Raw genomic sequence first — 27,361 nt, 5'->3', positions numbered from 1 at the left:
TTGATAACTGTTTAATGTTGGCTCAGTAAAACATGAAGCTGCTCACGATGGAAATGTAAAGTTTCACATGCAGCTTGTCCATGTCTGTCTCTTACATATAAAACGACAAAAAAAGCATGCTTTGTTTTAACAATCACATGACTAGTATTGAATATTTGTAAATTTTTTCAGATGGGTTGAAGGCTTACACCGCTCCAGTGGGTCACGTCATGCACCTGTCTGGCATATCTGGCATGCCTGTCTATCTTAACGACTCCACCTACGATGGGAGCACTGAGCAAGGGTAAGATATTCAGGCACTCTAGGCTTTTTTTTCTTTCTTTATTTTTTTAAACCCTTTTGATTTCTATTTATGAGTAAGTATCTCATCTCCATACATTCCCATAAACTCCTTTTTGGATTTCGTTTTCATGGAAATGCATTATGAAACCGACGCAGCCATGGGTGTAAATTGCAACACATTCACCTGTGTTACGATCAACAATGTGGAGTGATCAGTGGAATACCAAAATCTTCTCCTCAGCGCTCGTCACATCTGTTAGCACTAAAGTGGGGTCTCAGCCAAATCCTTTCTTGAAAGTTTATTCTGGTGTCCGCCTAATCGAAAGGGAATGCCAATATTTTCTTTTAGTTGCTCAGGGATTTGAGGCGTGTTTCCTGGTCGTTTTGGCAGGGAGCAAAGAAGGGGTGAACTAGGAAGTTCATGGGCTGTGTGGGTAATGGGGCTGAAACATTTTGCTAGCGGATGGGCTAACATGTTTGATGTAAGCCAGACGTATTTGTGTCTGTGTGTCTGTGTGTGTGTGTTTGCATGTCCATACATCTATGTATATATGTTTATTTATGCACATTTGCATGCCAGTACATTGAATACATTTGTAAATAGAAAGTGACATACAGTGCTGTGTGTGTGCAGGATGCAGTTTGGAGGCTTGGGTCAGCTGTGTGATGGAGTCCTGGGAGGAGACGACTTCATACAAACTAAAGAGCTGAGGGTGTGGCCTGGGTATGACTACCTGGGTTGGAGCCGGGAAGCCCTTGGGCAAGGCAGTGTGGATGTTGAATTCCACTTTGAGAAACCACGTGCCTTCCACAACATGCAGGTAAACAGTGAAAGTTTGTGTGATGATAGTGCATGCATTGTTGTGTGTAAACGAATCTCAGAGTGTTATGCAGGACATTGTTATCCCACTGGATTCTTAGACAGCATGGAGCTGCCTGTAAATCAGAGATGTCATTGCAGTTTCCGGTCTGTGTCCTCAGGGATGTTTCTAAAATATGCTCAGATCTGATGTCTTTCTTGTGTTGTTGTGTGTAAATGAATGTCAGTGTTATGCAGAATATTGTTATCCCATCGGACAAAGACTCAAGAACAGTAAACAGGGCCTCCCTGTGGCCTCGTGGTTAAAACGCATACTGTACCTTATAAGTGCAACGTCCCTGATTTGACTCCGGCCGAGGGCCTTAGTTGCATATCATTCCCTCTCTTCCCGTTTGTGTCTGTATCTATATGGTCAGCTATCCAATAAAGGCAAGAGTGCCAAAAACAATTCATAATGCAAACTTTCTAGATATACCACTTGTTCCCCCTGTAGAGGAGATTATTTCATTTTAGAGCACCTTGATGCCTACATCTGAATATCAAACAAGTAAAACTGATTTTATTCAACTTAAATTATAACTCCTTAATGTTTTAAAATGAGATCCCGTAAAAGATTCCTGTGTGTTATGTGAAGACAATCAGAATCAGTAAAGGTATTATTGATAAGTAAGTAACACTTGCATGGAATTTGCCTTGGTGGTTGGTGCATACATAAAGATATTAAACATTAATATGAAATAAACAAGTATGCAGACAAAGACCTGTTTGTTAAATGATTTTGTTAATTAATCACCTCATTAGCACAAGGCAAGCATGTCATTGTGATTATAGCAGGATATTAGGCTGATTGTTTCTTTTTGCATCTGATGAAACTCCTTAGCAATTTCTGCAGCTCCAACCAGTACAACCTCTAAAAGGAACTCCAACAGAAGAGTTATGTGTCTGCCATCGTATCAGAAAGCAGCATCTTGACTGGAATAGCTCTGCAGCCATTTAATTAGTTTTAATGTGCCATTGTTTATCATGGGACAGCGCGTCTCTGAGTGGCTCTCTGGGTGCCACCGAGTTGCATCACAGTCTGTTTGTGCGTCCGTGTGGCTTTTGGGTTGGTTTGTGGAGCAACCCAGTTTGAGTTATAACTGTGTTGTCTTGTTGGACGCGGGTTGGAATGTTGGTTTGGGTGGGATTCACCCTATACATGTGCATAATGAACAGCATGAATCCCCAGCCAGTCTTATAAAGTGACAAGTAATCTTTTAGAGGTTTGGTTTTGACTGAAATCCAAAATTTGTAAATGTTCTCTCTCAGCTTTTTTTTCTTCACATATTCATTGTTATTCTAGTGTTTCTCAGTTACCTTTTTAAAACTTTTCCCAGTGGTATTCCTAGTGTTTTTCTTAGGCTTTATCCAGTTTTTCCTGCCTTTTCCCCAGTGGTTTTCCCTCACTAACCTCAGCTGACCTACACCTTTATGCTGTCCTGGCAGAGCGGATAAGTCAGACACACAGGTCAAATAAATAAAGAGTGGGAACCTGAACCTAATTCTGGCTTGACTTGTCTCTGTAGTTCCTTAACCTGCACCTAATCACTCTCCCAAAGGGAAATCTGCTCTTTGACCTTTTGCTAGTCATAATGTGCACTTCCTACAGGACCTTTAAGAAACTGGGACACCCTCTGATTTGCCTTTTGTAAAGAGCCAGTTCCCTGGGAATTTATGTAAAACATTTTTTTTGCAATCTCATGTGGAAGACGGAGCAAACGAAACAAAAAGATCAGAGGGAACTTATGAATGTAGATTAGATTATGATGAAACAAGCAGAACATAATGAATGCAGTGTTTTGCTCTCAAATTAAGCTTAGTGCAGGTCATTGGAGCTGTTTTCCCTAAAGGAGTAGTGAATTACTTTGGTTCTGTTGACTTATTAGACCCCCACCACTACCACCAACATACAATTGTGTGTGTGTGTTTTATAATGCATTAACATGTGGATTAGGTTAAAGTGGCTGGATCTACAGTTTTGACCTCTCGCTCGCTCATTTAAACACGCTCTATCTTCCTTCACGTCCCTCTCTCTTCTCCTCAAGTTCCTTCCTCCTTCTAGCCACAATGACGCCTCATATATTATGTCTGCTTTTATGGATTCTTCTCTCTTTGGCCTTTCCCTGCTTGAAAAAAGAAGATATATAATCTGCTCCCCTTCATCAGTCTTTTGTTTACACTTTCTTTTCCTGCATCTTTTCTTTTCCCTTCTGTTTTCTAATTTTATTAACTTATCGTCCTGCTCAGCTCAAAGTCGTGCCAAAGCAATTAAATTAAATTAATTTTGCGCGTTAGCTGAATCTCTTTGTGCCTCTCCACGAATAATGAATGATTAGCCACGCTTTTCCCTGAGTTTGTCAGATGTTTGCGTTGAGCAAATTCAGGGGTAAGTATAATTAAAGGATTGTCTAACATCTTGCATCTGTTCATCTGTCCTCTTTCTATTCCCTTCTTGTCTCCCTCCTAGGTGCACAGTAACAACCGCCACACTCAGGGTGTGCGAGTCTTCAGCAAGGTAGAGTGTCTTTTTAAGCCTGGCATCCTCCAGCCCTGGTCCCCCGAACTCACTCTGCCTGTGCCACTTGAGGATCTGAAGGACCCTTCCTCACGACCCATCTCCCTCCCACTGGGCGGCCGGCCGGCTCAGATCCTTCGCTGCAAATTCTACTTTGCTGACCGCTGGCTGCTCATCAGCGAGATATCCTTCCTCTCTGGTAGGAAACAGAATTGAAGCAATCACTTTTTTCACATGTAAGATATGTGTTTCTGGGGCTCTGGCAGGTAGTTTTTCCTCTATAGAGGCTTTTCACTTGTGTCACACATATCCTAGGAACTACGTCTGCCACTGTCCAGGAGGTCCAGTAGAGATTTGGCTTTGCCCAAAAATAGCTAAATATAGACAGCCGCAGCAGGAAAGGTGATACCTGAAAAAGATTGTTGTACTATGAGTGTAAGTCCAATCAGCATTTTTAAAATGCTCAAAGTGAAACTCATAAATCGAAAGAGCTAGATTTTCCAACCTGTTTCAAAACTTACTGTGACAAAATCACATTCAGAATCAAGCGTATGTCCTTGCTGTGTGCTTTTATTTGATTTAAGGTATCAGATTTTTTAAAGTCAAGGAGCTTGTCCATTCTCTGGCAGGGATTCAACAGAAAAACAATGCTGTTGTGCTCTAAAAATACATTATAAGGGGCTACTGTGAACATATATGTTGTATCAGTTATACTTTATACCCTCCTAATTAATTTTAAAGTATATCAGAATCAGAAAGTGTGAAAATGCCTGTTTTCCCTCAATCTGTTGTCTTATCATCAATATCAACCTATTTACGGGCTGAAACAGACCCATGCAGCAAACACAAAGGGGGTTTCGATATCTTCTGTAAAGACAGGATTTACACGTATCTGATCGGAAGTCGGAAAGAGGACTCTGCTGCTGCTCTCCAGATGGCTGTGACTAATTAAACTGTCCTCTCTACTCAAAAACACTGTCAGTGTTAGCGTGATAAGAATCAGCAAAGTGCTCAGTAATCACACCGTACTCAGGTAGCTAAAATTAATCGACCCAGCAGCAGTGGTCTGGCATGTCTGGTTGCTGGACCCGTGCCAGACTGGTAATAAATGACACACAAAAACTGTCTCACCAGCAGCCACACTGGTCTGCTTCAAGGTCCCGACACTGGCAAACTGGAGTCTACATCACCATAATTACCACATCTCGCAGCCTTATGGGACGGAGCTTACATGCATTTGGTCCTCTGGAACCAGAACGTGGTTGAACAGTTGCACCGTCTCAACTGTCTACCTGGATGACAAACTGTTAGTTAGGGAACAAACTAGGGGTAGGAATCGATTGGCACCTTTCAATTCAGAGGCCAACGATTCGATTCTAAACCGATTATCGATGCATCTCGATGTAACAATTTTTCATGCGTGATTTTTAAAAATATACATATAAATCTGAGTTTGCTACTCAGTTTGCTAATCACTTCCTAGACAAAGCAGCTAGACAAAGCTTAGATTTTGACATATACAATATTTGTTACACACAAGTTTTAATGAAATGTTTTGTCTACTGAGGTTTTTGTTTGGTAGTCGTTCCATGCTTAAGCCTTAAACGTGCTGGTGAAAGTCACCTTCTCTCCCAGTAATCTTCCAGGTCAGAGGCTCAGTCATGTTTAAAGGTGGAGAATTGGCTTCTTAGAACATGAAACATGAGGTGGTCAGATGTAATGTGATAAAGTAGATGAACAGCCTATATGTGTTTTGCCTAATTATTTTATGCATGTCTTATTAGATTATGTGTATATATACAAAATGTAATTTTTTTTCCTTTTGGCCATTTTTGTGTTGTTTTTTTCTGCACTCTTGCCTAAACTCTAAGATGTTGTCCATTATCCCATCCTCTTTCAGTCTTTCTGTTTTCTGATTTGTACTTGTCTGGAGACTTTTAAATAAAAATTAACACCATTTTAAAAAAAAAAAAAAAAACTTTCTAGAGAGAATCGCGATGCATCTAAGAATCGATTATTTTTCCCACCCCTAGAACAAACCAGACAGCTGATATTACTATTAAACACACCACAATACAGAGATGTTGGCATTTAAAACAAATAAGAGAGGGTTAGTTGGACAGTTAATTTAGGGTTGCCAAAGTAAAAGTTTATCAATACGAAATCATTCACATGAGTCGGTAAGGAATGCATCAGTTCCACATCAAAACAACATCATTATCATAAACTTCTGAGATGAATACTGTTTGGCTGGAAACACAACCAGCTGTGACCACAACCACTGTTTTCTAACAGCAGAGGACAGCCAGAGGTAAACCTAGAAAACATGATTTAATTTTCATTCAGTTGTTTCCCCCCTCTCTTTCTCTTTTTCTCCTTATCCAGAGCCGTTTGAGGAGGATGTCACAGAGATTGATTCATTTCCTACTAATTTTCCCAAGATCCCTACCACCACTTCCTCTCCTCGTCCTGTCAACCAAACCTCCTCCTCTCCCACATTGAGCCACAGCTCCTCCAACGCCACCGCCGGCCCATCTGGTGAGTCCTGCTGTTCCTCCTCTTCGTCTTCCTTCTCTTCACCCCCACATCTTCTTGTATTCACTATCTTTCTTTCCACCAACCATTCTTTCTGGGTTTTGCCCTTTCGTCACCCACCATGCTGCTTCATCTACATCACTGCTCTCTCCTGTCTCTCTAATTCCCCCTGATCTCTCACTCATCACCTCTAGTCTCTGTGCCTGTCTCTTTCTCTCTAGTTTTGATGAGTGTGAGCAGTGTGTCTAAGCCATGTGTCTAAAGCAGAGCCAAAGGCAGGCAGTGCCAAAGGAGGCCCATGTCTGACTAGCCTCCCTCTTCATCACAAGCTCTGAAATCCTTTGGCTTTGAGCCAAACATTTGCTGAACCTTAGTCAATGCCGGATGCTCATCTTTCAGATTTCATTTTACCTAAAGGGCAGGAGAAATCTGGCTTAAAACTAAAGGTCAAATGTTTTGATCTTCTCAGTCTAGCTTTCAAAAAGTTGGTGTGAACTTTTAGTGATTTTCATTTACATGGATTAAAAGCCAAATGAGCCAGAATCCCACTATCCATGATTTCCTCTCCTCATCACCCTCTTCTGATTCTTCACCACCTCTCTTCTCACACATTCCTCCTTTGTCCATCCCTCACTCCTTTCAGAACTCCCCAACAACACCTCCTTCATGATGGACACCACTGGTAACTGGACATTGTCAGGTGAGAGAGCAAAAAATAATAATGAAGCAGATGAACCGAGGGACGGGAGGTAGCTCCATCCGCTCTGGCCCTCCTCCAGCATCTTAAAACTGTCCCACTGCTTAGTAAAGAGTATGAAGTATAATGGAGGAGGGATTACAGGGGTAGGCTTTGGCACTGGGCTCTGTCCCCTGGGTTTGAAGATATATAGCTGTAGGAAAAACACTAACAGAGCTATAGTACATTATATTTATGTACAATAACAACTTGGCTTCCTGCGGTCTCGCAAACTGCATGTTTTTTTTGGGGAACTGGCTCTGTTCTACACAGCTAAACAATAACAGGCTTTTTAAAAAGCTGGAAATGGTTGTCTGTGGCGTGTATGCTGCTTTGTCCTTGTTACTGGCTGTGGTTAAACGGCTTTGTTGGGTTTATTTATCACCCGCATGGTGTTGAACTGACAGAGGGAGAGAGGGGAAGGGGTTGTTTTCTGTTGTGAAAATGTGGTGTGTAAATCTTTGGCTTGTAAATGTGTGTGTTTGTGTATAAGTGTGTGCTTGCAGGTGTATATTTACATACACATAAAAGCCTCAAATATGGTCTTTTTAACTGTGCTATTTGTTCCAAAGAGATTTGTAAAGTTCTACATTTGAACTTTGAGTGAGAAAAAAATAACTAGATGATTATAATTAATATTTAACTACAGAGTTAAAGCAAAACAGTGTTCACATTTTGTTCTCAAAGCAGCGGTAAACGAGAAGCCCTGTGGTATGAGCAGGCATAATGGATGCATACAAACAAACAAACAGACAAACCCCATCAGATGTTCATTAAGCCTGATGTAACTACTGTATGTCGGTGTTTGTGACCCCAGTAAGTGCGTGACTGCGCTGAAAGAGCTAATGCTCACAGACTGAACAGTGCATTCATTAACTAATGCCAGCATGTAGAAATAGACAGTGTTGCATAGTAATCTATACACAACACATCAGACCCACAAATAACCGCAGGTTTTGTACAATCAAGCTTATACACATACAAACACCTAACATTTCCACCTGTATTTTCTCTCCTCTAGATGCAGAATTTGGTGCAAACACTCCCAGGGCAGGGCTTCCTGTAGCCAAGGATGACAGCAGTAATACAGCTATTCTGATTGGCTGCCTGGTGGGCATCATCCTTCTGCTGCTGGCTGTGATAGCGGTCATCTTATGGAGGCAGTACTGGAAAAAGATACTGGGCAAGGTGAGTCAATGCAGTTAAGGTTAATTCCCTGTGATTGCCTGGCCATTAGAGCTGCAATGATTAGTTTACTAATCGATTAGTTGATTGACAGAAAAATAATCACCAACTGTTTTTTTTTTTTTACCGTTTTAAACTTTTAATACAAGAACAACAGAACTCAAGTGCGGGTGGCGGGGGAGCCAATTTTCTTCCATATTATTTAAGTTAGTGGTATTCATTTAAAATTGAAAATCTGTGCAAAATTAGTAAGAGGCAGCAGTGTCTACACAAAGTCTGATCTAATCGGCTTAACATATTCCGTCCACTTGGACCATATCCTATAGAAAGTGTCCCTCCGCAATTTGAGTGTAAAGGACAGTTTTTCCATTGTGTAGATCTCGTGCACAATGTTAATCCATCACCAACTGTTTTGATAAGTATAAGTACTTTTTCATGCAAAAATGGCAGAAAAAGCTGTTTTTAGCCTCTCAAATATGGAGATTTCCTGCTTTTTTTGTTTTATATCATATTAAACTGAATATGTTTGGGTTTTTTAATGACAAAACAAGACACCTTGGACTTGAGAAACTGGGACATTTTTTATAAATTAATCAATTAATCTAGAAAATAGTTGGCCCTACTAGCCATGCAGTCTTGGTTTTAGTAGACAAACCAAACATCTAGCTCTATGATTTCTGTCACCACCCTAGTACGGTGAAGGTAGATGACATTTTGTCTGTGTTGCTCAAAGCTCTACTCTTTTTTTCCAGAAACAATGTACTGGTTACTCTGGATAATCAATCAATCTTTCTGTTAACAGCTTTCATTGTAATTGCTTTCTACAGAATAAATTACCCTAAGTGAGAAAATGTTTTTTTTTGTGTGATTAGGCTGAACTGTCTTTTAATCCAGTTTAAATGGTTGATAGCAGGCTGAGATAACAACTGCCGGTCTTTTGGCAGAGCACCACTGGATTGCCATCTGGATGTGTTGTGGGAATCCTTGTACATTACTTCATATTGTTCAAAGATTAGAGGTTGTTTCCACCACCGTGTGATCCCCATCTGCTTTAGGATTTCAAATTATGCATTTACACCAGTTGCCAGTTTATTAGATACAGGCAGGTAAAACTAATGCAGTCTAATAAAACAGTGCTGCAATAAATCCTAGCTCGATGGTGTTTTAAGCCCCCAACGTTGACTTCAAGGCAGCTTTGCGACTGTCGACTTCAAGGCACTTAACCCTAACCATTGCCTAATCCTAGTGCCTTCCAGGCAGGGCTGCCTGGAAGACGACGTTGGGGGCTTAAAACACCAAACACCGAAATCCTACCTTTAGTGAAGGTTATAATGTTCAGTTTTTGCAGAAACTGTTGAGTGGCAGTTTGGGGTTATACTGAGAGGTGTAGGTAATCATATTTAGCCTAACCTTGTTAATATAAATTGGCTGGACATGATAGATGAAGAGGATTCTCTGAACATGAACATTTTAATCTTCAGGAATGTAGGGTTTATTGCAGAACCGTTGTATTAGACTGCATTAGCTTGACCTAGCTGTACCTAATAAACTGGCAACTGAGAGTATATTTTGTATGCATCTTGTATTTCCTGCATTTCACCGTTAAATCCTATGCCCTCCCAGGCCCAGGGTAGTCTATCCAGTAATGAGCTGCGGGTTCACCTGTCAGTCCCCTCGGACAACGTGGTCATCAACAACACACACAGCTACTCGAGCCGCTACCAGCGCATCCACACTTTCCCTGACGACCGCGACCACGACAGAGAGGGTGAAGGAGAGTACCAAGAGCCCAGCGCTCTGCTACGACCAAGGGATCACAGAGACAGCACAGGTAAGTTACAAACACACATAAGCACACAGTCAAAGAGTACAATTATAGATATGACAGGGGTCATTTTTTGGACTGTTAGGGTTCAGTCCAAAAAAACTCACATTTAGTTTAGTAGTGTGACATACAACATGAGTAGCTTGACATAAAACATGCCGCCATGCAGTAAAACATGCCACATGCTAAATACATGTTGACAGAGATTGATCTATAGTAAACCACACAATAGGCATGGAGTCAGTGGAAAAAGTTAAACAATGCAATTTTCCATATGTACAGAATTTAAAGGTCTACAAACGTGTGATTTGGGCAGACTGCTTCATTTTGAGTCTTTCACAACCTCCGTTTGTTGATCGTATAAATAAGCAAACTCATGTGAAAAGGGGAACCAGCAGGAGAAGAAATGTGGCATGCATATTTAGAAAACAATGGTATTACATTGTATTTCACCACACCAAAAAAAAGTATTCCAAACACACCACAAGGAAGAGTGCCTCCAAGAAGATGCAAAGTGCAGAGGGGAGCACAAAGGAGCTATTGTTCTGAGAAAAGGGAAGAAAAAGAAAAGGAGGAGAAAAAGCATTCCTTCACTTGCATTGCACTACAGGAGGTCTGCATGCCGTCTTTACGAGGCGCCTGTGTGAGTTTGAAATAACATGAGTAACAGAATCATTATTTCATCCACTGTTTTTTGTTGTGTTAGAATTGTGTTAACTTTGCCTGTTTGCTTGCTTTGCTCATCTGTTCTGTGCTCCATGTGTCAGTGCAACCCCTCCTCCTTCCCTTGTATTATAATCAATATGCTAACAATATCATGCTAATGGTTGTTATTGTGTTTTGTTGTGTGTGTGTGTGTGTGTGTGTGTGTATTTTGTGGCATGTGCCACTTTGTACAATCCATATGATCCATATCATGGTTCCTGCGTGTACCCCGCCTCGTGCCGTGTGTGTTTGTGTGTGTGCCCTCGCAGCCTTGCTGTTAAACAACCCAGCCTATCACCTGCTCCTGTCAGATCACAGAAAAGGCTCGAGGTCCCTAGTCGTCCCCAGCACCACTCAGGCTCAGGAAAAGAGCCTCAATGTGCCCCAGGGTAAGAGACCTCAGACTGGGCCAACATAGTCAGGACCTACCTATCTATCTATCTATCTATCTATCTATCTATCTATCTATCTATCCAGGGCTGGGGCTTTAGAAGTGCTCTCACAGTCACCGCACAAATAAATGCTTCTGGGATATGATTAGTCTCTTTTGCATGTGTTTGACTCTCATCATCCCTCCTGTTACTCACATAATTAGTCACTCTCATTCACTCACCACTCAAAATAACTTAGTTTCAAGGGATATTTGGGTATTTGGGGAATTGTACACATTTTCAAACTTACCCAAAGACGGACAAACTCATCGATGCCTTTGTTTAGCCAACGTGGCTCTGAAAATGTTAATGCCTGGCTGTTGGTCTACCACATTGGTCTAGACTGACATTAGTTGTGGCTAAGTGCAGCCTCACAACGCTGTTAGCATGGCTGTAGATGCGTAGTCCCTAATATGTTCAATGCTGTGCTTCACTCAAATCTTGGCTGTGTGAATCTGTGGAATCACAAAGGCACTACTCTAAAGTAAATCATTATATAATGAATGAATTCATTAAATCACTTAAAAATAGGTAATACTGTACATGTTAAGGGTTTAGCACTTAAAAGATTACTTCTCGGCCTAGTATCAACAATTTTTGTTTAATATCTTTAAAAATATAGCATCAATCTTAACAGTCACATTAAAATGCAGTGTTCCTGTTCATGGCAGTGTGTGCATTGGGTTGGAAAGTTTCCTCTAATCTGCATTATCATTTTAACAAAGGTTCAACAACTTATTATTCAGCCACACTCCCCACAAGTCTTTTGACTTATGTACGCCGTCAGAGCCTCATGTAAGCTGATCGTGTTGAATGTTAAGTTGTTACACTTTTCTTTAAATTTTAACTGAAATTACAGCAGTAGATTCTAATTTAGTTTTAAATGTAAATAGAATAGACCAATACAATGTCCCAGAAAAAATGTATTCTGAAAAGAGTCTTACTCATCCATGACAAGAAGATTAGTTATATGCTTTACTGATTTGGATACCTGCTACATGATCGTCATCCAGGAATTAAGCAGGAAAAATAGTATAAGCACTGCAAGCCAGATCAGTTGTCTAGACAGTAATTTGTCCAATGAGATTTCCCCAAATCCAAACTATCCCTTTATAACAACATGTCTGAATTTGTGATAGCATGTGATTCTTTCTCTCACAGACCGCCATAAAGGAAAAACAAAGCTGTTTTTAATCACACAGTTCTTCTAATATCTCCATTTCATCCACCCTGTCTGTCTCGTCCTCCTCCCTTCAGCCTGTGGTTTGGACATGGAGAAAGGTTTCCCCCTGACTCAAGAGGAGCCTCCTCCCTACCCTGGCTCCCCTCCTTATCCCTCCCTGTCTCCCCCCGTGTCTCCCCCACTGCCTCCCAGTGTCCCTCATTACGCTGAGGCAGACATTGTGAGTCTGCAGGGTGTCAGCGGTAACAACACCTATGCTGTGCCCGCCTTGGCCTCCTCAAGCCCCGGGGCCGACGCCACCCCGCTGCCGGAGCTGCCGCGCCAGTGTCTCATCTTCAAGGAGAAGCTAGGAGAGGGACAGTTTGGAGAGGTGAAGAATGACTGGAAAATAGTGTGTGTGTGTGTGGATGAAAGGGTGATTATGCTTTAACAATGTCTGTATTTCTTTGGTGAAAGGTGCACCTGTGTGAAATCGAGAACCCTCAAGACCTTCCCAACTTGGAGTTCCCCTTTAATGTGAGAAAAGGTCGCCCTCTTCTGGTAGCAGTGAAGATCCTGCGCCCGGATGCCTCCAAGAATGCCAGGTCTGTAACATCATACACAGCTGAGCCTGCTTCACTGTGGTTGACAGCACTGGAGGACTAAGGGAGGGGTAAAACATGATTAAGTGCACTCTAGGGTGGTCTTTAAAATTAAGAAAACATGACGCTGTGCCATACTTTTTGCGCGCTGGTGCCCGACTGCATGCAACTGGTGACCCTTTTTATTTTGTCCGCCTCTGACTCTCAGACAGACTGAGGCTGCCACTAGTTCAGTTTTTCTTTTCACTTCTACAGCTTTTCTCCTCTTCTCCCCTTTCTTATGTGTTCACTGAACTGCAGTGTTCACACTGCTCATACTCGTCAAATTCAGAGCACCCAGCCTTCACATACTTTATCAACTTATCAACTCCTTGTAGTTAATGTGTTGGTAATCAACGTCAGCAGAAGCAGAGCAGAGGTTTGTCTCACCTGTCAAATACAAGTCCAATATTTTTCTCACATTTTAGCCCTGATTTGTTCCTCCAGCTCCTGAGAAAAAAATAGCTGGGCCTGTGTGGTTTTCTAGATTCTTTTCACCAGCTGCTTGTTTACTTTGACTCTCTTCCCTTTTTGCGCTGGACAGGTAAAGCTCCTATCTTGTGTAAGCTTATATGCAGTGACCAGCAAAACAAATCAATGTGGTGGAAAGACACCTAGAGCTGCAGGCAGGGGGTGTTGATTCAAGTGATTTATTTTTTTTACATTTGGCCTCAAATCAGCATGTTTCACTCTTTCTCCCTCCTGTGCGATATCCCTTCATCTCTCTGATGCATTTCACTCTTCTCCTTGTCCTGGTAGGAACGACTTCCTGAAAGAGGTGAAGATCCTGTCTCGCCTAAAGGACCCGAACATTATCCATCTGCTAGGAGTGTGTGTGAGCAGTGATCCCCTCTGTATGGTCACTGAGTACATGGAATGTGGAGATTTGAACCAGTATCTGTCCCACAGAGTGCTTCTGGACAAAACAGGGCCTTCACACAACAGCCCAGCCATCAGGTAAACCAGAAATGTGCACAGTCACTCGCACATGCTAACAGATATAAAATAACAAACAGTAATAGTTTAGATTTATTTATTATTGCCTCCATCTGTCAACTTCCCCCCCCCAGTTACCCAGCACTCATCTCCATGGCCAGCCAGATTGCGTCAGGCATGAAGTTCCTCTCTTCCCTTAACTTTGTGCACCGGGATCTGGCCACGCGTAACTGTCTGGTTGGGGGTGAGAGGGGTGAGAGCGGAGAGGATCAGGGCGGTGAGCGTCACATTAAGATAGCTGACTTTGGCATGAGCAGGAACTTGTATGCTGGAGACTACTATAGGATCCAGGGCAGAGCTGTGCTGCCAATACGCTGGATGGCCTGGGAGTGTATACTCATGGTGAGACTACAGGAATGTCAGTGTTTGTGCATCTGATGGTGTGTTATGTTTGGATATTGTTGATCAGAATCAACTATATTGTTTCACACTGACAATATATATATATATATATATATATATATATATATATATATGAACACCCTGCTATTTTGCACGTTCTCCCACTTAGAAATCATGAAGGGGTCTGAAATTGTCATCGTAGGTGCATATCCACTGTGAGAGACATAATCTAAAAAAAATCCAGAAATCACAACGTATGATTTTTTAACTATTTCTTTGTATGATACAGCTGCAAATAAGTATTTGAACACCTGAGAAAATCAATGTTAATATTTGGTACAGTAGCCTTTGTTTGCAATTACAGAGGTCAAACGTTTCCTGTAGTTTTTCACCAGGTTTGCACACACTGCAGGAGGGATTTTGGCCCACTCCTCCACACAGATCTTCTCTAGATCAGTCAGGTTTCTGGGCTGTCGCTGAGAAACACGGAGTTTGAGCTCCCTCCAAAGATTCTCTATTGGGTTTAGGTCTGGAGACTGGCTAGGCCACGCCAGAACCTTGATATGCTTCTTACAGAGCCACTCCTTGGTTATCCTGGCTGTGTGCTTCGGGTCATTGTCATGTTGGAAGACCCAGCCTCGACCCATCTTCAATGCTCTAACTGAGGGAAGGAGGTTGTTCCCCAAAATCTCGCAATACATGGCCCCGGTCATCCTCTCCTTAATACAGTGCAGTCGCCCTGTCCCATGTGCAGAAAAACACCCCCAAAGCATGATGCTACCACCCCCATGCTTCACAGTAGGGATGGTGTTCTTGGGATGGTACTCATCATTCTTCTTCCTCCAAACACGGTTAGTGGAATTATGACCAAAAAGTTCTATTTTGGTCTCATCTGACCACATGACTTTCTCCCATGACTCCTCTGGATCATCCAAATGGTCATTGGCAAACTTAAGACGGGCCTTGACATGTGCTGGTTTAAGCAGGGGAACCTTCCGTGCCATGCATGATTTCAAACCATGACGTCTTAGTGTATTACCAACAGTAACCTTGGAAACGGTGGTCCCAGCTCTTTTCAGGTCATTGACCAGCTCCTCCCGTGTAGTTCTGGGCTGATTTCTCACCTTTCTTAGGATCACTGAGACCCCACGAGGTGAGATCTTGCATGGAGCCCCAGTCCGAGGGAGATTGACAGTCATGTTTAGCTTCTTCCATTTTCTAATGATTGCTCCAACAGTGGACCTTTTTTCACCAAGCTGCTTGGCAATTTCCCCGTAGTCCTTTCCAGCCTTGTGGAGGTGTACAATTTTGTCTCTAGTGTCTTTGGACAGCTCTTTGGTCTTGGCCATGTTAGTAGTTGGATTCTTACTGATTGTATGGGGTGGACGGGTGTCTTTATGCAGCTAACAACCTCAAACAGGGGCATCTAATTTAGGATAATAAATGGAGTGGAGGTGGACATTTTGAAGGCAGTCTAACAGGTCTTTGAGGGTCAGAATTCTAGCTGATAGACAGGTGTTCAAATACTTATTTGCAGCTGTATCATACAAATAAATAGTTAAAAAATCATACATTGTGATTTCTGGATTTTCTTTTTTAGATTATGTCTCTCACAGTGGACATGCACCTACGATGACAATTTCAGACCCCTCCATGATTTCTAAGTGGGAGAACTTGCAAAATAGCAGGGTGTTCAAATACTTATTTTCCTCACTGTATGTGTGTGTGTGTGTGTGTGTGTGTGTGTGTGTGTGTGTGTGTGTGTGTGTGTATATATATATATATATATATATATATATATATATATATATATATATATATATATATATATATATTTCTTTGTATTTTAAAAAAAATCCAGTTATATTTAAGAACTAAATAAATTGTATAAAGGCCATTTCCATTATCAAAAATACACTTTAGTGGGAATCTGATGCACCGACGAAATGTGTTTAACCCTTCTGCTCCTTTAAAAAAAGAAAAAATAGCACAAATATAAAATCTGTAAAATTCAATAATGATGTACTCATATGTGAAAGAAATGTAGTAAATGTATCATCCCTAATTTTGCCATTCGATGATAATGATGCGGATAATAATTTTGATACTGATGGAGGTTATGATGTTGAAAATGACCGTGTCTGGGCGCTCGGATAGCTCAGTTGGTAGAGCCGGCGCCCATATATAGAGGTTTGCTCCTCGACGCAGCGGGCCCGTGTTCGACTCCGACCTGCGGCCCTTTGCTGCATGTCATTCCCCCTCTCTCTCCCCTTTCATTTCTTCAGCTGTCCTATCAATAAAGGCCTAAAAATGCCCAAAACATAATCTTACATTTTTTTTTTTTTAAATGACCGTGTCTATCTGTGTGGTTGTGTGCTCCCAGGGTAAGTTCACCACAGCCAGCGATGTGTGGGCGTTTGGGGTCACTCTGTGGGAGATGCTAAGCGTTTGTCAGGAGCAGCCGTACTCCAACCTCACAGATGAACAAGTCATCGACAACGCTGGGGAGTTCTTCAGAGACCAGGGCAGACAGGTACAACACAAAGTCTTTCAGGATCTGTCCTCAGTTTTTAATTTTAAAAAATAACGCAAATAATACTTTGGCTTTATCACATGTGGAAAAAGGTCTCACTAATCAAATGGTCCCCACCTCCACACACCATCTCCCTCTCTCTCTTGCAGGTGTATCTGAGCAGGCCGGCTGTGTGTCCTCAGGGTCTCTATGAGCTCATGTTGAGCTGCTGGTACAGAGACTGCAAGCTCCGCCCGTCCTTCGATGACATCCACTCCTTTCTTACCGAGGACGCCATGAACATGGTGTAAAGAGAGAAACGCAACAAAGACGGAGGCAACGCTAAAGAGGACCGTCTCGTACGTTTATGCATCCTTGCTACAGTGCCAAGGTGTGGTGGAGGTGCTGCACAGCAGAGGCAGATGAGAAAGGAGAGTGGGTTGCTCGCTTTTATATTTGTGCTTTTTTGGGTGAAGGGGGCTGAGACACCGCTGGTTCGGTTTATTTCCACATCAGACCCCCAACCCCAAAGGCAAAACTAACCCCAGCTTAGACAGGTAACAGTCGGAGCTACATTTCACGGGTGGTTGGTGGTGGGTGCAGTCTGCATAGGAACATTCTTTCTTCTCAGATACTTAAACGTACAAGCAGGGTTTGTGTGACTGGTGATTAAGTGCTGTAGAGTTAATAACGCAGGAAGCTGCAGAGATTTAATAACATAAAATACTCCAAACAATGACCATAGCAAGCTAGGACATGAACAATTATTAAGTTTCACGAATTTATCCATCTCAAATGCTACACTGGGGTAACGGGTGGAGGTGCACACGGCACACAAACTTCTCTGAACAGCACACCTATCGTTCAGACATCAAAGTGCACACACAGGGATTGTCTTAGTATTTATAGTATGTATAACCTACTGTGCACATTTTAATCAGTATAAATCAGTAAGATTACTCCACGCTTCAGCCCCTTTTGCCCATCTGAGATGTAAAAAATGATAATCCATTAAAAGTCTATGAAAGGATTTTAACTTTCAGACATGACTGATGGCTTTCTAGAACATGAGGGATATGTCCTCTCACAGTGTTTGTTGACCCTTTAACAATCCTCTATCTCAAATCCAAAACTTTACATAGTGGCCCACATCCACAGCTGTAACTCAAAGTTATTGTGGACTAATGTGAAATGACGTGGACAAGACAACAGCAGCCCCCTTTCTGCGATGACGTTTGTTTACCGACCCCCCATGTAGACGGAAAGTCCAAGCAGTTTCTGAACTCCATCTTTGAGCCACAGAGACGGTATCCCTGGTGCCAAATAGACTTCTCAAACCTGAGGAAACGGCACAGGAAAAGAGAGTCTGCTGCTGCCGAGGAGACGTGACCCAAAAAATGGAATGGCTTTTCCAAGCAGAGAGACAATACTGCCAGCCAGGGCAGTGAGCAGGACGGGACATCTTCAGATGTGACTGCTCAGGTGTTTTGGCAATTTTTTGTATCTGGCTGCAACCCAGACACAAAGGATAGATGTAAAATTCCACAACCAGCTGCACTTTAAATCCTACATGCATATCCCTGGCCACGATGAAACTCTTCTCTGTGAGGGGCCTGATAGGATTCCTGTCTATGTGGATTCTAATGCATTTCACTTGCAGTGATTTAACATTTTTGCCAAGGGAGATCAAAGTCCAGGACTGTCTGTCTGCCTTGTTAAATCCTCCCCCTACAAGGCATTGCCAAACCATGAGATGTAAAATATAATTTAAAAAATGGAATGGCACCATCAATTCATCTCATTTTAAATGTATGACAACCTTTTGTTCAGTTTGTGTTGAGACGGGATTACTCATCGAATCATTAATTTTTGCTCATCTAAATGCATTACTGTACTCTAAAAACAGTTAAGGCATTACTCGAACGGAATTCTGGGAGTCCTGATTTCAGTGCGATTGTCAACATTAACCTCTGCATTATCCCACGTTAGTACATTAAGCTGACTGCGGTAGAATCAAAGCTACCTACCTTACTGATTGTATAGCACTGTAAATCAGTCCTGAGATGATCAAGATTATCAAGTAATACATGTATACTGAATGGTTGTGCCATTTGAGTCATTTTTGATACACTGTAGTTCAACTAAACCCATATTTTTTATATATACTGTATGTACTTAGACACTCCTTGGTGTTTGATTTCGTCCTTTTGTTTCTTTGAGGTTGAGCATAATGGTATGTACATATTTTAAGGACAGAATTGTAATTTTCTTTACTAATATATGGAAAACTCTTTGTTACATTTGGGGTCTTCTGTATCTCTGTAGAACGCTTGCTACCTTGATGCCATTGTAATTCCTTGTCTATTTTTGTAGATGTTTTAATAAAGTTAACCTTTTCAAATAAATCACTACGTACTCTAGGGCTGTGACTGACGATCATTTTTCATTAGGGATTAATCGTTTGGTCAATAAAAAAGTAGAAAAATGCCCTTAATAATTAAAGGTGACATCCTCAATTTGCTGGTTTTGTCTGACCAACAGTCCAAAACCCAAAGATGATCAATTCACAATGATATATTAAACAAAGAAAAGCTGCAAATTTTCACATTTGAACTTCCAAACTTGATTTCGAACTGGTTTCTTGTCTTCAATGATTAGGTTATTAATATAGTTGCTGATTAAATTTCTGCTGATCAATTCATCTATAGTCTGCTCCATGTGGTCTTAAATGAAACTTCAGCCACTTCAATTAAAGTAATTTGATGGGAAAATAAGCAACAGGTTTCAGAGATCAAACCATATTTTATTGTTTACGTTATCTTAGAACATCAGTCACTACAGATAAATCTTGAATATTTGACTAGTATACAACTTTAAAGCTATGTAACAACTACATATGTCAAGTACACACATGCAACAACAAATGTTTAAGGAAAGTAAACAAGTCACAAGAACAAGTAAAGACTGACTTTGGCTTGCATCTATGGCCGTCTCTAGTGATGGCCAGTAGCTTAGGATTAGTTGGATATGAGGAAATATTCCCTGACGAGAGAAGTATAATAGGCTTAAGGCTGCATTTACACCAAAGGCGTTGCAGCAAAAAAGGCCAATTAGTGCATGTGTAGTGCGTTTAGGCAGCGGCGGTGGGGACAGCAGAGGATCCTGAAAAAACCAGCAGCCTGCGGCCAACCTTTGGCGAAACGCAACCTGGTGTCACGCTGCAGTGGCCCATCACGAATCCTACCCACAATCAGACAAAACACAATGAAGTGGCAAATGGGCCATTGAAGTGACACTCGCACATCGCTGCGTAACCCTGCGCTAATCGCCACAACGCCTGATTTGGTGTGAATGCAGCCTAAGTAAAGAAGTGCGACTTGACTTGACTGTTGAGTTTTGAACAGGCACTTGGCGGTAACAAAATGCATATGGCTTTGAAGCTGGAAAAGTTTTGACTGTTCAAGAAAAGTCTAAATCAAGTCAAAATCTATGATACTCAGATTCACATGCTTGTGGAAAATCAGAACACCAAATAAAAAACATTATACTATCTCCCGTAAGTCAGTTTAAAATCTAGGCAGCAAAGTCAAAAGTCATTGTTTTGGGAAACCATTTTAGCTCGTTCACATCAACCACTTCCTCCTCCTTCATTCTGAAACACAAAAGAAAACCTTCCACTGATATGATTTTGGGCCCAGTAACTCAGTCACTACAAATGTGTAATAATTGACAATTGGACAAAGAGCAAATAAACATGAAGCTAGGTTGTGTTGGGTAAATTCTATAGAACTACAATAACAGCAATGATACACCCACCACAAAACTATAAGGTGGTGCTGTAATAAGGAGCTCCACACCTTTTAAGGAATTGAAAGGCACAAAAAAACTACAGCCATAAACATTTTCCATATTAAATGTAAAAAAAAAACAAAAAAACAGTTGATTGACCAAGTCCCTATGCAGAGAAAATGAGGCTGGTTGCAGTTAAGTTAAAAAAATAAAAACTTGCATACTTCAGATCATGTATAAAACAACAAAAGACAGGAATTCCTACTTAGAGGCTTTTGTCTCCTCTGGTTAAAAAAATAAGTAGCTTCATTAATGTAATGTAATGTATGTCTTGCAGCACAATAAAAAAATCCCATTAGAAGGAAGAGGAACCCGGAAAAAGAGACACACAAGTGAAACATGCATGCACACAGACAAGACTATGTTGCTGCAGTCGTTACAGTGGTTATAGGCACAAGGAGATGTGGAGCTCCTAGTCTGAATATTGATGCCACTTCTCTTGATTACTTCGACTCTCCCTCTCTTCTTAATTCACACGGGAGGGCTTTGCTCCAACCTGCAAAGTCAACGAGAGACACTTGAGTTATTAAACACCAGCACCAGTCGTTCTGTCACACATCTGTCTTTTGCACACATATGCCAGCTTACCTGAGAGATTCTGACTCCGGTGAGGTTCTCCACAGCGGCAGGCAGCCTAGTCATAATATCTAGCACCTCTCCAGTAAGTTTGGCTACTCCCACCTCTGAGTTGCCACTGGACACCATGGTGATCTTCTGAGCCTGTAACAGTGGCCTGCTGATCTCCTCTGCCATCTGTAGGACAAGTAAGAAAAAAAGGTCTTAAACAGTCTTAAATTTTGCATGGTGAAACCTGCAGATACCCTGAATAAGAGCCACACAACTTTGCTGCAACAAGAAGAGAAATATGTAACAAAATATATTTTTGTTTGATTTTCTTTAAAAGGCCTTGAGGTTGCTTCATGACAGATTTTGAATAAATAATTCCCAAATAATAATCAACAGGACTAAATTAACTTAATGGGAATTGATTATGTAAAGCTACAGTTACAGTAAAATAAAATGAAGGACCCTCCAAGACCATCATGCGGCCATGCTGATGATAACCGCAAATGGAAAGGCTCATAAAGATAGATAAAATGCCGTCAAACGATCTTAATGTGGATTAATCACCTATAACTAATTTAGAATAAAATAAAATAATAATACTAAGGGTCCTCTGGCATGAGGCCATGCTGTGACACCAACAAGTCTACTGAGTAATAAAAAAAACACAGGTGGCAACTTTTGTTAGAGTAAAAAGACCACTTGTAGTTTGCAAGGTTTGTTAATCCCACAGTATTAACATTTATCTTCATCTATTCATTCATCCATAAGAGTCAAACTGACCAGTGGCAGTTTCTCCAGCAGCATGTCCACCATGGCTCCATCTTTGTACTGCTCGAAGGCCTCTGCTTTCTTGGCCATCTGCTCTGCCTCTGCACGGCCCTTAGCCTCCACGGCAAAAGCCTCTGCGTCGCCCTTCATCTACACACACACAGATACAGACACAGACACAGACACACACACACACACACACACACACACACACAGAGTTAGGATTACAATAGAAAGACTACATGTCCTGGCAGTAATAATTATTGGTAAATGTGATATCGTGAACAGACAGGGAGGGTAAAGTGGAAATGAGATGGGAGTATTTCAGAATAAAGGGAAACATGCGGCAGGACTCACTTTGATGGACTCGGCCTCAGCCTCGGCCTCCATGATAAGCTGCAGGCTGCCAGGAGTGAAGTGAGATTGAAAATTGTTTAACTTTCTTCAGTAAATTTTTGTTTAATTTTGTCCTTTCTCTGTGCTGTTTTTATGTGTTTTATAAATGATCAACTCTCATCAGTACTATACAAGACAACAGTATTATGGCTCTAGCACTCACCGCTGCGCCTCAGCCAGCCTCTCCATTCTGTATTTCTCTGCTTCTGCAGGCTTCCTAACTTTGGCCTCCAGCTCATTCTCCTTGCGAATAATCTCCTGCTCCTGCAGTAAAATCTGCTGAGTCCGCTCCACCACCTGAATCTGCATCTTCTCCTCCTCAATGCGCTGCTTGGTCTTGGCTACCTGTAGAGGGAAGCATAGGTAAAAAGGAAATTCCAACACTACTCAGCCTTCAATCACTGAAAAGTAATCAGGTATCGTCTACAATCTGGATCGGTCCAATTGATACAAACTCGACCAGCAAGCCAAAAATATCTGTGAACGAGGTGTGCGCAGGCTGAACAGACTGACCAGGCCGGCCGAAATTTCACCAGCATAACAAAAACACAGCAAATTTAAAGGCCTCACAGCGTGGCCCTAGAAGATCAGACCATGAACTGTACCTGAAGCTGATAGGCCATTTCTGACTGAGCCTTCTTGGTGTTGACCTCAACATCATAGTCGGCCTTTTTCAGCTCGTAGTCTCTCTGGGCTTTTGCCATTTCAATCTCGTTCTTGTACTGAGCTGAAACCTTCTCCTGCATCGCGTGGGCCTCCTGTGTAGACAATATAGCAAAACACCAAATTTGGGTATTTCTTTTCAAATGATGGATTGTGATCATTTTCAGATTACCCGTATGAGCACATAGGCAGAATGACAGGGATGAAGAAAGAAGCTTATTTTACCCTCATGACAGAATCTCGTTTGTACTGAGCCTCTCCGATCCTGGCATCCTTCTGCACCTGCGCTGTTCTAGCTTTACCCAGGGAGTGAAGGTAGTCCTGCGAGAGAGAGAGAGAGAGAGAGAGACCGAGAGAGAGAGAGAGAGAGAGAGACAGAGAGAGACAGAGACAGAGAGAGAGAGAGAGAGAGAGAGAGAGAGAGACAGTCAACTATGAGACAACACAGCTGGAGCAGTAAAAAGGAAGGTAGTGCATTAGGCAAACAAAAACAAGAGATAGTGTCATTACCACTAAAGCACTTAGACCTAATCCATCACTAATGTAAAGAGCAGTTGTTCAGGACTTTTGAATCAGAGACGTTGAGTCAATATCAATCAAGTGCATTACTGTAACAGAGGAAATCATACGAGACTAAAAGTTTTCATATATTAAAAAGGTTTCAGGCTCACAGCAACACTTCAGATTGCTGCTGCTCCAGTAATTAGTGTTTGGTGTTTTGATCATCAGATTTTTGTCATTAGCACTGGCAAAAAAAATGAACTCAATCTAACTTAAAGTACCTGATCATCATGAACATCTTTGAGCGTGTAGCTGACGACACCAATTCCCATGTTGACCAGGTCAGAGGAGGCCACCTTAAAGACCTGCTCGGAGAACTTCTTACGGTCCTGGTAGATCTCCTGTACACAAATAGAGAGATATTCATACTAGTTGTATATGGGCATTCACTTAGTGGTTAATAAAAACATTAGGCTGAACAATCTTTTATTGGCGGAAAATGTCAAGCAAGTCAGCAAAGGTCAGTACACCACACCAACCTCCACGGTCAAATGAGCAATGATGGCTCTCTGGTGTCCCTCCAGTGTTTCTAGTGCAATGTTGGCAATCTCAGCCTCAGACTTGCCCATAAACATTTGACAGGCGGTGGCCAACATCTCTTTGTTCTGGCCCTGGATCTTCACCTGAAAAAAGACAGGGAAAGAAAATGTGAAAAACAGAGTTGGAGGTTGGACATGGGGGCGTCCCATTGACGCTCTCCATCCAGCCTCAACCTTTTTTAAGTGTCATCTTCCTTTCCCTTGTGTACCAACATAACCTTCAAACTGAACTGAATATGCATGTTGTAAGTTTACAGTATATATAGTACTACTGATGAGTCTTTTGCTCTACTATACTTGCACTAGTTTAATTTGCTTGTGTTTCCTTAATTTTGTATTTTTAAAGTAATCACACACTAGCTACTGGTTCCCATCCACTCATACTGTAAATCCTTCATTTATCATACAGAGAGCATCAGGCCTGTATGTGCAACAGTCTTCTCTAGAAAGATGTTGATTTTAAATAGCTGACCCCCTTCCCTGCCTTTTGGGGTCAATGCAAAATATGTTGAATATATTTTAATTAGGGCTGGGTAACGTTCAAAAACTTTCGCTACCGGTACCGGTACCAATACCGTGACTTTGATACCGGTTCCTAAATAATACTTTTTTTGATACCAATTTAATAAAAGAAAAAGAAATGACAACATTACACATTGAGGCACAAATCTCTCTATTTATTTTTCTACTCCTACTACATGAGCCCCGTTCTGTCCGTAATGTAGTTTTTCCTGCCTGCCTCTGCGACATGCAACGTTAGACAACCAATCACAGACATTATTAGATCTTGGTAGAAGCATGCTGCATACTTATTGGCCCACTGACACTGATGAAATTTACTCATTATGTATTGAAATTGGGTATTGAATGACGATACTCAATACTTTAGAGGCCATTCGTTCAGTGCCTAAAAAGTATTAAATTTGGTACCCAGCCCTGATTTTAATAACTTTTTTTCTAGAAATATGCACAGCATTTTTGACTCCATTTAATAGAAGCCTAATGGTATTTCAGTCATCCAATTCTCAAAGCATACCTGTGCAATGCCAGTGACAGAGATAGGGACCCCATGACGGGTGTAGACTTTGTCACTCTTCACATTTAGAGTCAGCGTGTTGAGTGTGATTCTGAGAAGAAAGGACATACAATAAAAGGAAGGGTGGCACGGATGAGATGTAATAACAAAGAGCAGCCCAGTAATGGATACAGCATTCAGAATAGGTATGATATGAGTAAAATTTCCTTCTATGAACATGTATTTCCCTTGTTTGTTGACTAAACATTAAATCAGGCAGTTATTACATACCTAAAACAGAAGAAAAAAATAGAGACTGACCTCTGGATCTTCTGAATACATGGGAGAACAAACACTCTTCCTCCAGCAATCATTAGAGGAGGAGAACGGCCAAAGCCTGGAGGGAAAGAAAACATACAGCTTTTTCCTCATAGAGTAAGTAGGTCTAGGACATAGTTGAACTTGCAACCCCATATTAACAACAATATGAGTAATGCTGTTTATTCATTACAGCTACATATTATAGCAAACTGGACAATTCCTATTTTACTCTTTATTCCTAGTGTTGCTCAATATTATCTTATCACAAGACATGTGATGACTAAATCATGTGACACAAGTTTACTGGTCCATGGTGAACTAAACCGGTTTCCTACCACAGGATTATTACAGTGACCTCCCGGACAATTTTAACAATATTTCATAATCATGGAGGCTTAAGTGTTTCATTAACCAACTTTTCTAAAAAAAATAAAAATAAAAAAGGTCTGTGTTATAATGAGAAATAATCATGAATCCATGAGATGTAGGCAAAATAAATCAAGCAAATCTCTTACCAGACACCACCATTGCTTCATTGGGTCCACAGGTGTAAAACATCTTGAATCCTGATTTGAGGCAAAATAAAATAAACCAAGACCATGTCAAAGTATAAACATTACTGCAGTTAGCTAAGAAAAAGACAGCATGATGTTTTCTTGGATATCATTGGGGTGTATTTGAAAAAATACACCTCAACGTATACTGATATGTTGGATATATGAAAGAGAGCTGGATACCAAAGTATGTTGCTCAATGGATCCATAAACAATAACAGTGTTATGACAGTATCAAACACTATTTTCTGGGTTGAACCTTAAATACAGCTTTACATTGATGGCACCACCATAAAAATATGCACTGATATTAACAATTATTCATTTGCTCATTTTAAAGTATCATGAACTCAACAGTTTTTATTAGATCGATGGGATTGTTTAGTGTGTAAAGACAGTCAAGAGTATGGTAGTAAATCACAGGCTACAACTGACACATGTCTATGTCAATCATTCAAGCCAAACCCTCAATTAGCTAGCTAAGCTTCAGAGAACCAGACTGCTCCTGCCCCCTTATAACAAACCAAAACAGGGCAGTCGGGTCGGTTTGACTATAAAACCTGTTCCCTTTAACGAGCAATGCGTTGCTCCCAAGAATAACGTCGAGCACACAGTATAGTGAATGTAAAACCGACTAACGGCCTGCAAAGAAAGATAGCGATAGCTAATGTTAGCTCAAAGAAGACAGCGAAACAGGTCCTGCGGTCGATAACGTCACTAACGTTACGCATGTGGAAAACACAACAGTCCAGCGTTTAGTACAGCTATTAGCTACAACTACACAACAAAACGAACTAATCGTTCTGTTTAACTTACCGATATCCGGTCAATACAAAAAGCAATCCTTTTTTTAGAATAAATCGAGGTCAGTCTGTCAGTTGTTTCCCGTCAACTAGAATGGCAAAAATGTCAGTAAGGAGAGGGGGAAGTGAAGTGTGCAGTGACCACGCCTATCCTCACTACACTGATGACGTCTGACGCCATCTAGTTGTCGATCGTGATAACTGCATCTCCACTGCACTTGCATTATATTAAGATAAGATAAGATAAGATAAGATAAGATAAGATAGACTTTATTAATCCCACACTGGGGAAATTCCAATGTTACAGCAGCTCAAAAGAAAAAAGAAAAACAATGTACACACATCAGAATAACACAAATACACATTAAGTAGACATAAGATAAAGATATATAAATATATATACATGAACAAGAAAATTGAATCAGTTATAATAATAATAGTAATAAAAAGAGACATATTTACACAATAAACACCCTTATATAAACAGACAGTATATAAACACAGATATACAGATGAGTAAGGTGCTGGTGAATAGATATGACATATTGCACAGTTGGAGGTAACAAAGAGTGATAAATAAATAAATATGCATAGTGCAG

General features: G+C 41.1%; 2 protein-coding genes across 8 annotated transcripts in view; one reads left to right on the top strand and one right to left on the bottom strand.

The window, feature by feature from the left end:
• Positions 1-19,146, top strand: part of ddr1 (discoidin domain receptor tyrosine kinase 1) — a 40,014-nt gene extending 20,868 nt beyond the window's left edge. For 2 of the 6 annotated variants that reach the window (XM_031299698.2, XM_036005867.1), the window contains 14 exons: positions 172-283; positions 917-1,103; positions 3,609-3,855; positions 6,042-6,194; positions 6,835-6,891; positions 7,949-8,115; positions 9,736-9,943; positions 10,912-11,031; positions 12,331-12,626; positions 12,713-12,840; positions 13,636-13,833; positions 13,947-14,214; positions 16,598-16,747; positions 16,897-19,146. In XM_031299698.2, the coding sequence (XP_031155558.1) occupies positions 172-283; positions 917-1,103; positions 3,609-3,855; positions 6,042-6,194; positions 6,835-6,891; positions 7,949-8,115; positions 9,736-9,943; positions 10,912-11,031; positions 12,331-12,626; positions 12,713-12,840; positions 13,636-13,833; positions 13,947-14,214; positions 16,598-16,747; positions 16,897-17,037 (2,432 nt within the window). In that variant the 3' untranslated portion in view covers positions 17,038-19,146. The remainder of the gene's footprint in view (positions 1-171; positions 284-916; positions 1,104-3,608; positions 3,856-6,041; positions 6,195-6,834; positions 6,892-7,948; positions 8,116-9,735; positions 9,944-10,911; positions 11,032-12,330; positions 12,627-12,712; positions 12,841-13,635; positions 13,834-13,946; positions 14,215-16,597; positions 16,748-16,896) is intronic. The other 4 variants (XR_004898451.1, XM_036005866.1, XM_031299699.2 and 1 more) reach the window with 4 other exon arrangements.
• A 362-nt stretch (positions 19,147-19,508) lies between these two features.
• flot1b (flotillin 1b) lies at positions 19,509-26,915 on the bottom strand. 2 transcript variants are annotated; one of them, XM_036005868.1, is made up of 13 exons: positions 26,776-26,915; positions 25,921-25,982; positions 25,406-25,481; positions 25,106-25,196; positions 24,010-24,153; positions 23,752-23,871; positions 23,195-23,290; positions 22,912-23,064; positions 22,470-22,651; positions 22,268-22,313; positions 21,923-22,060; positions 21,164-21,328; positions 19,509-21,071 (listed from the first exon to the last, which is right to left on the bottom strand). In XM_036005868.1, exons 2-13 carry the CDS (start codon positions 25,961-25,963, stop codon positions 21,042-21,044), a joined length of 1,284 nt encoding a protein of 427 aa, XP_035861761.1. In that variant the 5' UTR covers positions 25,964-25,982; positions 26,776-26,915; the 3' UTR covers positions 19,509-21,041. The 2 variants fall into 2 exon arrangements, with proteins under 2 accessions (XP_035861761.1, XP_031155561.1); XM_031299701.2 differs by having other exon boundaries at positions 25,921-25,971; positions 26,776-26,903.
• Between the last annotated feature and the right edge of the window lie 446 nt (positions 26,916-27,361).

Source organism: Sander lucioperca, chromosome 10 (genome assembly GCF_008315115.2).
Source record: "Sander lucioperca isolate FBNREF2018 chromosome 10, SLUC_FBN_1.2, whole genome shotgun sequence".
Taxonomy (NCBI): domain Eukaryota; kingdom Metazoa; phylum Chordata; class Actinopteri; order Perciformes; family Percidae; genus Sander; species Sander lucioperca.
This window is presented reverse-complemented; position numbering and strand designations above follow the sequence as displayed.

Coding starts and splice junctions, on each gene's coding strand:
- flot1b (XM_036005868.1), bottom strand. CDS start 25,963: ATGTTTTACACCTGTGGACCCAATGAAGCAATGGTGGTGTCTG. Junction 24,154..25,105: donor CTGTCACTGGCATTGCACAG/GTATGCTTTGAG, acceptor GTCTTTTTTCAG/GTGAAGATCCAGGGCCAGAA. Junction 23,291..23,751: donor AAGATGTTCATGATGATCAG/GTACTTTAAGTT, acceptor TCTCTCTCGCAG/GACTACCTTCACTCCCTGGG.